Here is a 17,790-nt window from a genome sequence, read left to right on the forward strand (position 1 = left end):
AATCCTGCCCGCTTCTTATTTACAATGTCACCTGAAAGTGAGCACAGGTGTTCGCATGGCACTTTTGTAACCGGCTCTGACCTTACACCCCATATTCTTCATAGAAATATTGTTATATGAATATGGCATAACTATGATATGTTTTATGCAAGATGGGTCAGGTGCAGGATCATTAGAAAGGTCATGATTTACTGAATGTAATTATCCAGTTTATATGCATGTATCATTTTTTGTATCTGAAGTTAGAAATATTGACTATGTAACAATTACAACTGTGTGTGTACTTGGGGATCGCCCATCAGACAATATGCAATCAGCCTGGCTGGGCCATTAGGAAGGACAATAGGACTTTGAAGATACTAATCTCCCTCCCGAGAAGTTGCTTGGGATGCTGCTTTGACACTGCAGGGTCATGTGATCATGTCATCTGGTACTGGATAGCGGGTCTTAAAATGCTGATATTTTTCCACAGGATGGGAAACAAAGGATTCCCGCCATATGCAAATCCTATTTAAGGCTGGCGAGTGAGTTAATCTTGGCTCTTCTCCACTGCCTCCCTGCCCAGGAAGAAAGACTGCTGAAAAAACCTGAAGAAACAAAGGAACTAAGATGAGGGGCGCCAGGGGCTGAGCCCAGGTGAGAAAGGTCAGTCTGTAAAAGGAAACCCTGGAGATTTAAACTGCAAGCAGTTCAGTTTACCTTCAAGAAACTCTGCAACCTGCAACATTTAGGGTGAGAACTTACTATTTGTAGCCAAATTTCTTTAATGTATTAAGCCTAGTTTACGTGTTTTGTTTTATTTGCTCAGTAATCTGCTTTGTCCTGTTTGCTATCCCTTATAATCACTTAAAATTTACCTTTTGTAGTAAATAAACTTGTTTTCTTGTTTATTCTAAACCCAGTTTGTGCAATTCATAACTGGGGGGGAGGGGGGGGCGCAAAAAGTTGTGCATATCTTCCTCCACATTGAGGGAGTAGGTGAATTTCATGATCTTACGCTGTATAGATCTCTATACAATGCAAGACAATATAATTTTGGGTTTATACTCCAGGGAGTGCATGCACCAGCATGCTGGGCAATTTCCTGAGCTGAGTCTTCCCACACAGAGCTGACTGCAGACTGTGTGATTCTGCAGCTGGATGTGTCCCTACCTGTGTATACGCTGGAAGGGAGCTTGAGAGCCTGTCACAACAGCCCAGAGTAAGGGGAACCCAGGCTGGTGGGACAGGCAGGCTCAGTGGGACCCCAGCACAACAGGAGGCACTCCGGAAGGGTGGGATCCAACCCGCCACACTGGCATTGCAAGGTATTTTCATGCCAAATATGCTAAACATTCGTATGCCCCTTCATGCTTCAACAACTATTCCAGAGGACATGCTTCCAGCTGATGACGCTTGTTAAAAAAAATTAAAATTTGTGACTGAACTCCTTGATGGACAATTATATGTCTCCTGCTCTGTGGTTTTGCCAGGAGCTGGGAATGGGCGACAGTGGATGGATTACTTGATGATTATCTATTCTTTTCATTCCCTCTGAAGCACCTGGCATTGGCCACTGCCAGAAGACAGGATACAGGGCTAGATGGTCTGACCCAGCATGGCCATTCTTATGGTTTTATCTGCATTCTGCCATGCCACCACCCACTGGGAGCTGCAGGATACCCCTGCCAGTGGCGGCGGCAGGGAGCTGCGGGGTATCCCTGCCACCCACAGGGATTTGGAGCTCCAGGGGCCGCCAGAGTTGGCGGGGTACCCCATAATTCCCTGCCACAGCAGGCAGCGGGAGACTCAGCGGCCTCTGTGACTTCAGCTTGTGGTGGTTGGGAGCTGCAGGAAGTCACCGATTCCGTGACTTCTGCGACCTCTGTGACTAAATCACAGCCTTAAGTATACGTAACCATCCTTTTGAGTATGTGTCAGGGTGGATCCCACTGTAGGTCACTCACAAACAGTATCCCATCAAAACAGTGGGAATGAGGAGTTCCAGCTGCATCAGTCAAATAGGAATTGTAGTTCTGCTCTCCTGAGAGTTTGACCTATCAGTTAAATCCAAGACACTATGTTAGACAAAGGTCCAGTGGGTTACTCCACATCAACACTTTGCAGATTTCTGATACTGTATTATTATATTTCTGAAGCAGGAGGAGGATGCCACTGGAGGGAGCCTAGATGTTCTGCGTGAAAGCCAACTCCAATCAACAGGTGACACAGTGAGATACATCACATTATCCATTTTGAAAGTTGCTGTGATGAGATGACCTAACCTTCAGAATGCCCATCTATAGCTGGACATAGACACTGCAACAGTCTGAATGGATTGCGCCTATTAATGTCACAAAGTAAAGTCCTGGACACAACTAATGCAGGCAACTTGTTTTCTTCTGGTGCAGAGTGTGGTTTCAGGAAGATGATAGGTTGATTGATTGGTTTAAATGGAAGTCTGAAACTACTTTGGGAATGAATTTCAGGTCAGATTTTAGTACCCCTTTGTTGTATAGGGGGTTCAGTTACAAGCATCTGAAGCTCAATCACTCCTGGCCCAAGTGACCAGCATGAGGAAGACCATCTTCAGAGTCAGCACAGTGATGTAAGGAACATTGTGAAAGAGGTTCAGAAGGAGGCTCTATGAACCTCAGGTTGACTATGTTGAAGTCTCTGGCAGAAGTAGGTTCTCTGATCTGTGGGTAAATACGTAACAACCTTTTGAGGAACTCTGTTATTATTGGATGAGAAAAGACAGAGCATGACTGTACCAGAGGATGTCAAGCTGAAATTGCTGCAAGTTGGACCTTAGAAGTGAAATATCAGCCTCTTAAGTGCAACAGGTAGTCAAATATCTATGGTATTGAGGTCTGAATCAGATTCAGACCATGTTGGGCTATCCATATTGAAAACCACTCACAAGGAGATGAATAAGTCTTTCTGGTTAAATATTTTCTGCTCTCTGTCAGGATTTCCTGGACCTGCAGGGAACAGTCCTTGTTTATGGTACCAGCCAACTGTCATGCCCTCAGTCACAGTAATTTCATGTCTGGGTGGAGTACCTGGCTGTGGTGTTGGGAGATCAGGTCTAAACAGTCCAGGAGCTGGATCCGTGGTTGGATGGACATTTGCAGTAGGTCAAACAGCCGAAGCTGCCTCAGTAAGTATGGAGCTATGAGAATGTGGTGCTCTCTCTTCTGATTTGGGAAATTACCCTGGGAATCTATTCAGAGCCAACCATTTGCACTCAACTGGATCAGCTGGTTTCCATCACTTTCCGGTTGTGCTTCTCCTTAAGCAAAAGCTTGCTGCTCCCTGATTCCTCAGGCTCTTTCAGGCACAGGCCACCTGCTATACCCCCATTCTTGTTTTAATTTAGCATCCAATCCTGCAAAATATTTATCAACAAGCATAGTGCTTACTTCTGAATAGTTCATTTGGCTATTCAGAGCAGTATGTGCTACACACCGTAGTAAAATGATTTCTGGGTTGGATACTTAGGTTGTCAACTCTTTCAGCAGGGCACTGTGTCTTTTGCAAAACCTTATGTGCATGTAGTGTTAAATAAATAAATTAAAAAGCATTATACGCACTATTTTCTTTTACCCAGTTGAGTATCATCTTTCATTGAAAGACGTAGTTATAACAGTGATAGTTAGATTTCCTCAATAAATCTTTATCAAATACTATTTACAACGACTCATAAAGGAAGTCAGCACCACCTTGTGCACATAACCTCTTTGTTCAGTTATCTTTCATATTATTCCTTAATTCATCTTATGCGGTGATGGCTCTGAAACATTAAATATGTCTAGTTAAAACAAAAATCTCCTACCTTGCTCTTTACCATTAATACAAATGTTGAGATTGACATAAGCACAGGCTGGGTCAACACGATGATGTAAGCCTCCTCTGACAAGTGTGATTTCTAGTTCTGACCCCTTCAGCTAAAAACAAAACCAAACCAAGAGTATTATTTTTACTTCAATAGTACTCTATTAAGATATAAAACCAAAACAAAACATATGCCTCAAATTAAGCACATTAGGATCCATTCTATGGATCATGTTAAAAATAATTACATGAGAACATAATAAAATGGTAAATTCTACAGCGTTCTCTCTCTCAGGATCTGAGAGAGTGTTGTGAGTATGAATAAATTCACCCTTATTACACCTATGAGATAAAGAAGAGGGGAAGGGGGAGGAACTGGAGTACAGAGAGCTAGAACGGCCTAATTTTCTGAAGTGCTGTGGTCCACAAATCCCACTGACGTCAATGGGGACCGCAAGTGCTTGAACACCTTTGAAAATGAAATCATAAATAACTTGCCCAAGGTCAAACAACAGGACAGTGGCAGAGCTGAGGAAAAACTTCTGTCTCCTGAATTTTGTCCCATGTCCAAACCACAAGCCTACACTTAACCCCACTTTCCACCTTGCTGTGAAGTGCTACGGAAAAATTTCTTAAAACCTCTGGAATATGGAGAAAGACACATGAACTGTGGGCTGGTTTTGTTCTCCTGCTTCTTCCCCCAACACCTTAAAGTCAGAAACACCCTGCAATTAGTCAGAAAGCAAGTTCTAAGCAAGCAAAAGCACCTGAATCATGGACTATGCTATTTAAGTAATGATGCAGAGCATTCTCCTAGCAATGATGCAGAGCATTCTCCTCCTGACAGCAGAAAAGTCAGCATTTCCTGGTAATGGATTCTTCACATGCTTGAAGCTTTGTTTTTTCTTTATTCCTATTCAGTTTAGGATTCTTCCACATTAAAAATATGCAGAAGTGGACAGGGAAAAAAAGACGACAGGTGTGTGTTCTTTGGGGTATACAGAACCTTATGCTTATTGGAAGCACATTATTTTAATAATTCCCAGACCTACTCCCCCAGTCTGAAATTTATTCAGACATATGTATGACAATAACTGAAAAAATATAACTGATATCCTATAGCAGGTATAGAAATAACCCTGTGATAATGTACATTATATTATTTGAGAACTAGTATGGGATCATGTAAGTCAACAGTATTTTAATGCATACATTCGAAAAGAGTTAAGGTTTTCATTACAAGCCAACTTTTCTCTATGGCACTCACAGTGGTATCTGACTACCCCAGAAACATTAATTCACTCTTTCATCACCCCTGTGAGAAATGGAAATAATAGTATTTTCATTTTGCAGATGAGGAATTGAGGGATAGAGAAATTAAGTGACTTGCCCATTATCATACAGGAAGTCTGTGACAGAGCTGGAAAAACAAAATGTAGTTTGTACTCTCATTCAAACATTAACTTCCATGAAAGTTATAGTGAACAATGCCGTTCTCAGTCTACGATCTATAGCATGGCCATGCTGGGTGGAATTTTCAATTCTTAACACAAACTGTGTTCAAATTAATGCTGGTGCAGGATGCTGTGGAGAGATCCTTTTATTTGGAAACAAATATAATCTGTAAATAGAGACAAACATGTAACTACCATTTACATGGTAGGTTTCAGAGTAACAGCCGTGTTAGTCTGTATTCACAAAAAGAAAAGGAGGACTTGTGGCACCTTAGAGACTAACCAATTTATTTGAACATGCTCAAATAAATTGGTTAGTCTCTAAGGTGCCACAAGTCCTCCTTTTCTATTTACATGGTAGCTTCTCTTTTCAAAGAGCTGGGTTCTAATATAGGAGGTATGAGAACTAACTTAACTGCCTTTCTGATAAGAAGCATAGGGATGTGTTTTGAGGAGGAACATTTGGGTTAGATGATTAGAGGCCCAAGGAAGGGAACAAAATTCATCTGGGAGGCTTCTTGTCCATGATGAGTCTAGAGGCTGTCAGTCATGAAAGCAGGAGAAAGAGCTCTTGAGGAGGGCTCTCTCCTATTAGCAATTAAAGAATCAATACACTAAATCATGTACTTGTCCTTCCCACAGTATTTTCCACAATAAGGGTATTAAATTTTGCCATTTGTTAGAACAAGCCTTTTGGAAGTCAGTTTGCTATGAGATGTGAGATTGAGGTCCTACATGAAGAGCTGACAATCACTGCGAACATCAGATAAGGGATGAGGTTAGTTCAAACAAAATACTTTCAGCAAAAAGAGTTTAAACTTGATTTCATCTTGAGTCTGCATACAAGTTCAAATTCATACAAAACTGTTGGCTTAACAAATTGCACTCAACTGTTCATACATTTGGTAAAAAACAACCTGCTAGCTTTCAATTCATCTGCAAGGTGCTTTGGGGAATATATATGCACTATGTTCTCTAGATCTTTTCCACTTTAAGCGTTTTAAAAAGTTATATAATCTTATTCTATACCAATGTTGACATGAAAAGCACTTAGTGAGTTCCACAAACACAGAAGAAAGTCTATGTATAAAATAGGTTTTGGAGTAGCAGCCGTGTTAGTCTGTATTCACAAAAAGAAAAGGAGGACTTGTGGCACCTTAGAGACTAACAAATTTATTTGAGCATAAGCTTTCGTGAGCTACAGCTCACTTCATCGGATGCATCCAATGAAGTGAGCTGTAGCTCACGAAAGCTTATGCTCAAATAAATTTGTTAGTCTCTAAGGTGCCACAAGTCCTCCTTTTCTTTTTATGTATAAAATAGTTTCAAATTCATATTGGACCCGATTTGCTAACACCTCTGCAGTTATTCATTTAACTGCTGTATGCACAAAAATATCTATAGGTATAAATTAGGGGTTATATTTTGTGCACAAAACTACATTATTTGAAAATATTGCTGAATACAGGTTGTGGTAGGTAGCAGTTTGTATAACAGAATTTCCACACACACACACACACACACAGAGCAGTAACTTGTGAAAAGGAAGGTATTTTCACCTTTCACAGTTGTGCATATCTACAGTAAAAGCTTTAACACACAACAAATGCCAAGGTACATTTTTTGTTTAGGACACAGCTAACAACGTCTCTTTACTTTATAAAAGGTCTCCAACGTCTCCTTACCACCATGTACTCTAGAAGCAGGAAACTTCACAAACGTTAATGGGGACTAGATTGGAGTCAGAGCCATATATTTTTTTCTCTAAATAAAATCATTATTGTGATTGGAGTTCAAAATCTAAACTAAGGAGAAAGCATTGGAGTGTTACCAATTCCTGAATTCCCTTTGCAATTAGCTTTCATTGGAATTTACATGAGATTATTTAATTTTCAGTGTTGAGCAGCATGGTTTTCAAAAAAAATTAAGTGAAATTAAGCTACTTCTCCACCCCACCCTGTTAAAATCTTCCAGAGACTATAGTGAGAATTCCATACAGAGAACTATGTCAGTGGGCCTGCTCCGCGTGTGAAGAAAATCATTACATTTAGTTAGAAGCGGAATTTTTCTGCTCAATGTAAAATACAGCAATTGCTTGCGGCCCATTGTTGCCAATTCGCTTGATACTATTACCAGTCTTATGTTACTTGGTGTTTCTCTTAAAAGCTGGAGGTCTGAGCCTCATTTGAGTATGCACAAATCTCAACATTCATTTTAAAACAAAAAAAAAACAAAAAAAAACCACCTTCAACTTTCTAGCCCTTGTGATCAATGAGAAGACCTCGAAAACATAAATCCTAAAGGCTCAAAAACTGAAAAACCAACATAAAAAGAAGCCAACATTTAGTACTTTAATAAAAGTCTCATGATTTTTTGAGTTCATTTTCAAAAATTACGCGTTGTACCCCCAAAAAATCGTGAAGACTTTGACATAACATTTTCTAATATACAGTAAATTTTAAAATGTGAAATCAAAACAAAACATGCATCCATAACCACCATGCACCTTAAGGTCACATTCTACAATGAAAGGGTTTCAACTTTTTTTTTTTTTTTTGAAATAGTTATTGATATTTGACAGTTAAGATGACCAACATCTAGAGCAAAATGCAAACACAGTAGCACTTAAGAGTTACGAACACCAGAGTTATGAACTGATTGGTCAACCACACAGCAAACTTGGAACTAGAAGTATGCAATCAGGCAGCAGCAGATTTAAAAAAAAAAAAAAAAAGCTAATATGGTACTGTACTATGTTAAAAGTCCTACTTCTTGTTCAGCCAGTCGCTAAGAGAAACACGTTTGTTTACATTTGTGGGAGATAATGCTGCCCATCCTTAATTACGTCACCTGAAAGTGAGAACAGGCATTGTGAGGTGCCTTCCTAAATCGGAGAGGGATGAGGTTTGGAGCATGCTTTCAGAAGACTTAAAAGAGCAACACTCTGATGCAGAAACTGCAGAACCTGAACCACCAAAAAAATAAAATAAAAAAATCAACCCTCTGATGGTGGCATCGGACTCAGATAATGAAAATGAACATGCGTTGGTCCACACTGCTTTGGATTGTTATCGAGCAGAACCCATCATCAGCATGGACACATGTCCTCTGGAAAGGTGGCTGAAGCATCAAGGGACATGTGAATCTTTAGCACATCTGGCATGTAAATATCTTGGGACGCCAGCTAGAAAAGTGCCATGCAAACGCCTGTTCTCACTTTCAGGTGACATTGTAAACAAGAAGCAGGCAGTATTATCTTCTGCAAAGGTAAACAAACTTGTTTTCTGAACAAGAAGTAGGACTGAGTGGACTTGTAGGCTCTAAAGTTTTACATTGTTTTATTTTTCAATACCAGGGGTTTTTGTACATAATTCTACATTTGTAAGTTCAACTTTCATGATAAAGAGATTGCACTACAGTACTTGTATTAGGTGAATTGAAAAATACTATTTCTTTTGTTTTTTACAGTGAAAATATTTGTAATAAAAAATAAATATAAAGTGAGCACTGTGTACTTTGTATTCTGCATTGTAATTGAAATCAATATATTTGAAAATGTAGAAAACATCCAAAAATATTTAAATAAATGGTATTCTATTGTTGTTTAATCATGTGCTTAAAAAGATTGATCACACGCTTAAAAAGATTGCGCAATTAATTTTTAAAATCACTTTACAGCCCTAATTTAAATGGTAACCAAACACAGATTAACAACTTAAATATGTAGAACAGCCATACATCTAAGGAAACCAAACACAGATTAACTTCATTGTGCTTCATTTGTTAAAGATTGTCTGTTTACCTCTCTGATATTTCCTTTTATTAAAATGTTTGCATTTTTTTAAATGTTTACTATGAAATAGCTTTTTCAAGTGTATCAATCTGAAACTTGCATCAATTCTTCGCCAATGTTTATGAGTGACCTACCATGCCTGTAGATTTTAAGTCAACAACAGCTATCAAAACTCAGTTTAACGAAGATCAAGATTTTGTTGTGTGCTTCCATTGGCCCATTCACCATTTACAATAGTTACTCAATTTTTCCCACAGAAAATTTTATCTCTGCTAAAATTCTTTAATATTTGTAGTCTGATCTCTTTTCATCATCTTCACATGACGAGCCCTACCCAACATAACCATCTCACATGTGCTCTGTAAATAACTAGCTGCTAATTTCAAAAATAGCTGACTGTTCTTTCTGCTATTTGCAGCACATGTTCAACACAGCACATCTACAAAGAAACCAGCACTTTCTGCCAGGATCAGCTCTCAACATCACATAGATGGAGAAAATTAAAAATTACTCTTGTGCTCATCCTTAGCTATTCTACGATACATCTTTTCCTCTTTAGATGGGTAGGTAAGTTTCTCTGGTTTTTCATATTCGTACATTCACAGAAGTCTAAAAACAAAATAAGTTGACCAGTATTAAGCTAAATACAGTACTCAACATCACAGTTATGCCACAAACACAAATGTGCCCCACAATTATACCCTCCGGCAAAAGCCTGAGCAAATAGATGGACTTTCCATGAGGCCTTGAAAATCAGATCTCATGGAAAGCATTTTAGAATAATGTGCCTCATTTATTCCATTTTCACACACCATTTGCGCATAGTCTACTAAGAATATAATTTCATTCACACTAAATTCACTTTTTCCAGCTGTCCTACATTCCCCGGTGTTTGCTCTCAGATTTGGCATCAACTTTCTAAGGTCAAAAGTCCAGTCAAGCAGCATCTAGCTCCATATTCATCACAAACAAGCAAATATCTACCCGGAATATGACAAACTACTTGCCAGTTCTCAGGCTTTTACTGTGTTCTCACCAACTCTTACATCAGCATGTTCTCTAATTTTCAGTCAAATATTTCCCAATGCCTTTGTCAAGAGATGACTAACAGTGTTGAACAAAGACAAGAGAAGCCTTTGCTTGAAAAACTCTTCTGACATTACAAGTTCATTCATAAGAAAAACAAATATGTCCTTCTGTGTCAGTACAGGGTCAGAAATGACTCACGAATATCTACCTCTTCGTTTTCAGATATTCCCAGGGCATACATCATTCTGCAGATCAAATCAGTAAGTTATTTTATGCCTAGACTCTTCCGTCATGTGGGCTTGTCACTCTTGTTTAATGTGACATACAAGCACATTCTGAGCAGAATAGGGAGATAAAGGCATGCTCAAGACAAGGTGTGGTCCAAGTAGGCCAAATATCTACTGAAGCAAAGGAAGCAGCTCAAATTTTGATGCTGAAAAGTGTAAGCCACCTAGCAAAAGATTCCAAATGCCTGCTCTGTATTATCATGCAAGGCTAAACTCCAAAACTATCATTAAAAACTAGGTTAAAATGGTTTCTTCAAGCCTTATAGAGGATCTTAATAAAAATTAGACTTGATTTTAATGCAATATCATCTTTATCATACATGCAAGGGCAAAATACAGCCCTTTAAAAGTGTATTTGTGACCAAAAGCACCCCTGTATTCACACTCTATTATAATATTTTTTGTCCAAAATACACTTTGTGAGGTATCATTTAAAAACTAACACATAGCTCATCAATATTTTTGTGTAATGTATGTACAAAATGAGCATTAAGAGTTATGAGCATACGCTGAAATTATGACCATAATGTGTTTACCAGACAAGTCTGGAGAAGGGGTAACTGGTTTCTCAAAGACAAAGGACAAGCTGATGCCTCTACCAGGTGTCAAAGTTGATTAGCAATCACTTGTCAAGTGGCCATTCTTTGGCAACAAAGGGAGCCAGGAACAGATTGATCTGCATTTTAGTAAGCAACAACATGGAACCTCTTTCATGAGACTCCATATCTCTGTCCTCACAGCAGGAAGGAACTTCATAGGTAAATCTCAGGAAAATGCATTTCAAAGGGTGACTGGACTATAAAAGCAAGGGGTAAAAACACCCCAAGCTTGCTCTCGCTCTCTCATTTAAGAAGACAAAGGAACCAACCCTTTAACTTTGGGGGAGTTCCTGTCTGAGATTTTGGTCACACAGTGCTGCTGGGAACCTGTCATAAGGATTTTTCCTTGAATAAAGTCTAGCTTGTTACATTTTAAACTTCCAGAAAGCGTTTTTTCTTTTATTTCTCTTGCAATCATTTCTGGCTTGAATGTCTTATACTTGTACTCCTTTAAACTCTCTCTCTCTAGTTGAATAAACTTTTTTTTTTTTTTAAATCAAAACTAATCCAGTGTTTTGTTTGAACTGAACTGTTTGGGTAACTTCAGTTAAAGTAGAATACTGTTGCATAAGATCCTCTATAAGGCCTGAAGAAATCATTACTACCCAGTTTTTATTCATAGCTCTGGAGCCCGAGCCCGAACATCTGCACTGCAATTTTATAGCCCCACAGCCCAAGTCAGCTAACATAGCCAGCCCACAGATGTTTTACTGCAGTGTAGACATACCCTAAGTGGCCTGGTTTTCTAAGATACCGAACACCCAAGCAGAGCCCCTTGACATTTTGTACTTAAAATGCTAGCTATGGCAATCTGCAGGTCTGAAAAGGTTACAGCCATCTGATAAAACGAACATGTAATGTCAACATTTAGGCCATCATCTGTAGTCCAATGTATCATTCAGTTTAATCTCAACGAAAAATCCTTTCAAGCATGTAGTTCAATGTAGCATTCTTACTTGGGTTTTCTCTTGAATAAGCACTTCCCTTGAAGTAGGCACAGGGTATGGCTTCAGGGCAGCCTTTATTGTTGCAAAAATGAAATCTGTATGCTCCTTAATAACAGAATCCAGGTAGTCACCTTCAGGATGTGATCTGTAATATACAGTAATCTCATCTGTAGGAACTAGATTGCGCTGAAAGAAAATCCAGAATTATAGTTCAATGACAGCAAGTTTATCTGTACATATACAAAATTCTGTAAGAAACATGTAAGTTAAAACTTTTTTAAAAAAGTATTTTAGAAAAATATCAGTCATATTTCTGTTAATATGGAATTAAAAATTTTTCCTGAAAACTGAAAACAAGGCTATACTTTTGACAGAAGCAGAAAGTATTCTTCCAGTCAACTGAATGAATACAAATAAACACTGTATGTTTCTGAATCAAACTAACTAGTTTATAAATATTCATTTCTTCATGATGCTAAATAATTCAGATAGAATTAAAACAACATGTTGGTCTCAGACCAAAGCTTTTAACAAGTTAAACTCTCTGAGTGGTTCTGCAGCTGTTACAATCAAGCACTGAAATTTACATACAGATATCTGAAAACATATGGCATTAACCTGCACACATAGTGTTAGATGCACATCAGTGTTTCAGACCAGGACCTCATATGAATTATGAGTTACAATTTATTGGGGTAGGGACTCAAACTCCCCAAGCCTCTAAACAGTACCGCTCTTGCTACATTGTACTGCAATATGTATTTTGAAAGCTTAGGATGTTTCTAAATAATTCATTAGGAAAAACAATCAGACTTTAACAAAAGGAACAGGAATGAAGCAATGCAAGTTGTAGGATGTTTTTTAGCCATGACAGTTATTAATGAATAGAGATCAAAAAATATATGGGGTTTAGTGACCAGATGGGATGAATTTATGACCCTAAATCATTCTGATAGTAAACGTAACTTTTGCAATAGCTTCTGTTAAAGGGTAATTTTCTTGCCTGTATTCTTTCCTATTTGTATTACGTACTATCATTGACATCAGTGTGTCAATTTTCACAGATGCTCTCTAAAGAATTAACTCTAAACATATCAGACAGATTGATTCCCCAGAACCTATCCCATGAACAACAAAATCTCACTCCGGCAAGACTCCAAATGGGAGTCAGGGCAGACATGTGTACTATCTGGCCACAATGGCTGTGGAGTCATTAGTTTTTACTTGTGGATTTTGTAGCCATTATATTTTCTTGCACGGGCTATACAGTACCATCCACATTAAGAAAATCTGAACCCAGGGGTAGTCACACTGATGCATATGCCTAATGTACACTGGTGCAAAGTGGAGTTTCCACTGAGCGCAGACAGTGCATATACCTTAGGGGCATGGCACCAGGCTAACTGTATTAACATAGTTATACTGGTTCAAATTGCCTTAACGTAGACAGCGCTGTGGTTTGGGAAACTAGGCCAAAAACCTTGTTTCATGCAACTAGGAAGAGAGAAATAAATAGGCAAAATATTTCTGTCAACACAATATTGCCAGACATTCCCTCACACATTTTGGTAAAATACACATTTGCTTGTGTGAATGAAGACATACAAGTTGTGGTGTCTTCAAGAATGATGACTGCAGCCTGCTCATCTCTCTGTCACTGACCCAGCTGACGGAGTCTAACTCACACAAACTGGGGCACAGATCTTACACTCACTGTCTGGTAGAAACTGGGGCATGGATGCGGGTTAGCTGGCTGAGGCTCAACCCAGATAAGACTTAATTGATGCTAGTGGGCTGGGGAAGGAAATCAGAAGATCTGGCATAAGCTCCACTTCTAGAAGATGTGTCTCCACTATAAATGATGTAGACATGCAAGCAATATGGGGCCTGGTTAGACTGCTAGCTGCGATGAGACCAAGAAGGAGTGATCAACAAAGCTTATTTCCACTTATGTCTTGACCAGTAGGCTGCAAACATTTCTACAGCTAACCATGCAAGATTAAAGTACATGGGGCTGCACTTTAAATCAATTTGGAAAATTTAACACCCTTGGTATATTAAATAAAACTGATTTTTCAAAATGATATCCCATTCCATCACTTACTAACCTTCTTGCGAAGTTTTTGGATGCGATTAATCACTTCGCGAGCAACTCCTTCGTCAACCATTGACTGATCTGGGGTAACATCTAGGAGAACTAAAACCTGAAAGAATGTACAGCAGAACCATTAATAAAATACACCAGTTATTGCATTAACATGCTCTGTTACATTTTTATAAAGCTGTTCACTTAAGGGTGGTTATGGTGAGGAGACAGACTTAATAAGGTGTGTTCATATTCAACAGATCAGCTCCACATATGGATTAAAGTCACAGTTTCTTTAGTGACAAAGATCAGCCTTTACTGCTGTTACTCCTGTTACAAATGAACAGTTAATACTGCTGGAGGAGAGTGAGCTACCCATTATACTATCCTAAGTACTGGCATTTCCACTGACATAGATGAATGTCCAGTAAGAACTAGGTTAAGACAATAGCGCTCATTTCTAGTTGTGTCCTAAATATGATTTGAAACTAAGTATCCTGAAGTGAAAGGCTAGTGCAATCACTCACTGTGTGACAATTACTTCATTTAAATATTTAAATGCTTACTTTCTAGGGAAACACTTTGCTTAAAGCAGAGAAATAATTACTACAATACCTGAGCATCAGAATGTGCCTCATACTGGGCAGATCCTCCCATGACCTGGTCAAAGGTGTACATGAGACGGAGATCCTCCTCATGTAATTCATGCCCTTCCACAACAATGGTACCTATATAATTAATAAGACAATTATTTACACTAGCTTATTACAGAACAAAGCCTTTCTCTCTTAGTCATGTCAGTGAGCATCCTGCAGTTAACTCTTGAACTAAGTATATATTAATATCTAATTTCAAATACAAGAAATACATCAATTGTGACATTGCTTTCAACAAGAAGACAGTATCCAGAACAGGTACTTCTGATTATAAGCAACAAAATTGATAGGAATCCTGAGCTATGTTATTTGAAGTCAAGCACTGCTGTCCAACATTGCTAAGCAATTGTCAGGAACACTAAAACTACTCCAAATTTAGACTTTCCCAAGTAAAGTCATTACAAGCAGCAGAATTTAAGCTCAAGCACCACCACTGGTGCAGACCATTGGGAATCAATAGCTGTCTATTATTACAGCTGAATAAAAGTTAAACATACAAGACAGAGTAAAGATGTTTGGAAAACTCTCACCCACCTGAAACTATTAAACAAATATTTAAAAAAGTTTCAGCTAGATGTTTACTTCATATATGAATTTAAGAGTCATGGAACAATCCAGTTCTTGTGCTCCATACAAGAATCTATCAGTTTCCTCTGTTCTACATAATACTTTTCACCATAGTACATACAAGTAATGTGTAAATTAAGCACATAAAGCCATTTGTTTCTACTCTAGACAAGTAGGTTCAAGGTATCAATTCACAGCTTCCCTTTATTCACTTGGAAAGTTCCCTAGTTTGCCTGGAATGTTAGCTGGGGGTTGGGCCTTAAAAATCTCTTGCATTTTGATCTAACAATGTATTTGTGTTTATTTTTTTACAAAAAATGTGTTAAACTGATTATTATAAATTTAAACTAAAAGCAATGGCTTGAGTCTGAGAGGCCTGAAATCCTTTGGCTCTTCTTTCCAAGGTCCACATCATGACCATCAACTGCTGATCAATGCAAAGAGTCCTACTATGCACCTGACGTTTGGAATTCTTCCAGCTGCTCACTCTTCAGCTCCTTGATGGCAGTCATAACAGCTTTAAAGGCACCTTTCAGACGCTTCCCGAGCACCATATGATCCGGTTCTGCTCTTAGACGGATTCCGTACTTATCTTTATCAGTAGACAATGTCACCTGACGTACGTTAAGTTCCTGCATAAATTTGCAAAAAGAAAATAAACATATTAGCAAAATAACAATTATGACAAAATTAAAACTATACTTAGAAAAATAGGGAAAAAGGGTGGGTGGAAGATTATAGCATGCACGTGAAGAGTTTTCTATCTAGATGTCCTTATAAATAAAAGGATTAAACTGCTGTATCAGTGTGACAATGTATAAGCAAAACAATGACACGCAGATTATTCTTTAGGTGCAGATCCCACTCCTGTATTACAGTTGCAGTCCATTTGGCCTATTGGGTAAAGATTTCACTGCAGTCTAAAGATTCTGTGCAGCTCTAACCTCAAATCAGACTCGCCTTCTCTGATGCTTTTCTACTACATGAAAAGATGTGACTGAAGGATCTTTGTGTGTCCAATAAGTTATATTGCCAGGCATTGGCTCAAAAGGATGCATAACATATTCAGGATAGTGTTAAGATGTTGGCTTCAGTATATTTGTAGCCAACAGACTACTACAAGTTTTAATTCTTCAGTGGACCAAACATCAGCCTAAGTATGAGTATTTCATTTTGCCTCTTTCCTTTTCTGGTTTTCCTACATTCTCATTGTACGTGGATGCATTTTGAACAAGTTAAATTAATGGCCTGTGGTTCTGGAATGCTGCCAGTAAATTCTGATGATGCAGAACTACAGATGCTTTCCTCATTATTTAATTAAATTAAAAGTTGCCTCAGAACTTTTACCCTTGTTACATATATTGGCCTGAAGTGATGCAGATTTTCAAGAACCATTGTAGACTTTTGTACTCTACATTCAACTCTATTGAAAAGCAGAGATCACAACATGCACCACTTGTAATTTCTGTAGGTTTGAGGAATTTCCTTCTAAAGAGGAAAGCACGGTATCTAGATTTAAACTACACTAAAAGTGCTCTGAGTCTTATAGAAAGCCTGTGTTTATTCTGTGTACTTCGTAAAATTGAAGAATGTCACACTCAAGACACACAATTTCATACCTAAAATTGGAGCTTAAGGCAGAATCTTGCTCTATCTTCTATCATTTTTTGTTTGTAACAATGCTTTGCAACTTCTGCCCATTAACTTTTTTACTGACATTGTTGGTTGTAAAATTCTATGCACTTACCAAGACCACCGATATTTGAGCTTTTTGAATAACCTACATGTTTTGCTTTTAGTACCTGACAGGTTAGCAGAGTTCACGCAAGTTGCGATAGAATCACCTAATGCATTTAATAAGCAATCTATTTTGTACAAGTTGTGCAAACTAGACGAAAACACCACTCATGTCAGTATGAAAGGACCAATAGCTGATATAGTTAGATTGGGGTTATGATGGCTAAATATTCTATCTATTCTATCACCACGGACTCATCTCTAAGAAAGTCCTGTTGAAGAGAACAGCTCAGAACACCACTCACTTAACACACTGTCCCAAACTTGCTTAGGAAAGAAAACTGAACTGGAATTAAATGTTTCAGAGGTAATTAAGTTTTAACTCCGTGCTGTTAGACACAAATCCATATGGAAAGTGACAAACGAAAGACAGAACAAATAAGACAGCTCAAGTTTACAGAACATCTCTGGCCTGAGTTTTAACAAGGTGAATATGAAAACTAGACATACTTGCCAAACAATGTTCAAGAATAATCAGAATAAAAACTAGTTTTCTGCATATAGTGTTAGTGATAATACTAGTAGAATTATTTAAACAGAGTTACTTGTGCAATCAAGTAGCAGGATAGCAGAGGTTTAATTGTGTATTAGTCTTAACATATTGTTTTGATGAGAAAAAAAAACAGTTGGATTATTTGACTTTGCCACTAGGACATCCTTAATTTTCTCAATATAAAATTAAGGCATTATACTGTGTGCATGAATTTGTATTTATATCTGTACAGCTACACAAAAAGATACCTATACACTGTGTTACAT

The 17,790-nt window shown here is 38.1% G+C and overlaps 1 protein-coding gene across 3 annotated transcripts in view; it reads right to left on the reverse strand.

The window, feature by feature from the left end:
• IARS1 (isoleucyl-tRNA synthetase 1) overlaps positions 1-17,790 on the reverse strand; it is a 225,591-nt gene that overhangs the window by 24,057 nt on the left and 183,744 nt on the right. For all 3 annotated transcript variants that reach the window (XM_074958200.1, XM_074958198.1, XM_074958201.1), the window contains exons 28-32: positions 15,692-15,866; positions 14,627-14,739; positions 14,034-14,129; positions 11,935-12,111; positions 3,818-3,929 (exon numbers count right to left, since the gene is read on the reverse strand). In XM_074958200.1, coding sequence (XP_074814301.1) covers positions 3,818-3,929; positions 11,935-12,111; positions 14,034-14,129; positions 14,627-14,739; positions 15,692-15,866 — 673 coding nt within the window. The remainder of the gene's footprint in view (positions 1-3,817; positions 3,930-11,934; positions 12,112-14,033; positions 14,130-14,626; positions 14,740-15,691; positions 15,867-17,790) is intronic.

Source organism: Natator depressus, chromosome 7, assembly GCF_965152275.1.
Source record: "Natator depressus isolate rNatDep1 chromosome 7, rNatDep2.hap1, whole genome shotgun sequence".
Classification (NCBI taxonomy): Eukaryota; Metazoa; Chordata; order Testudines; family Cheloniidae; genus Natator; species Natator depressus.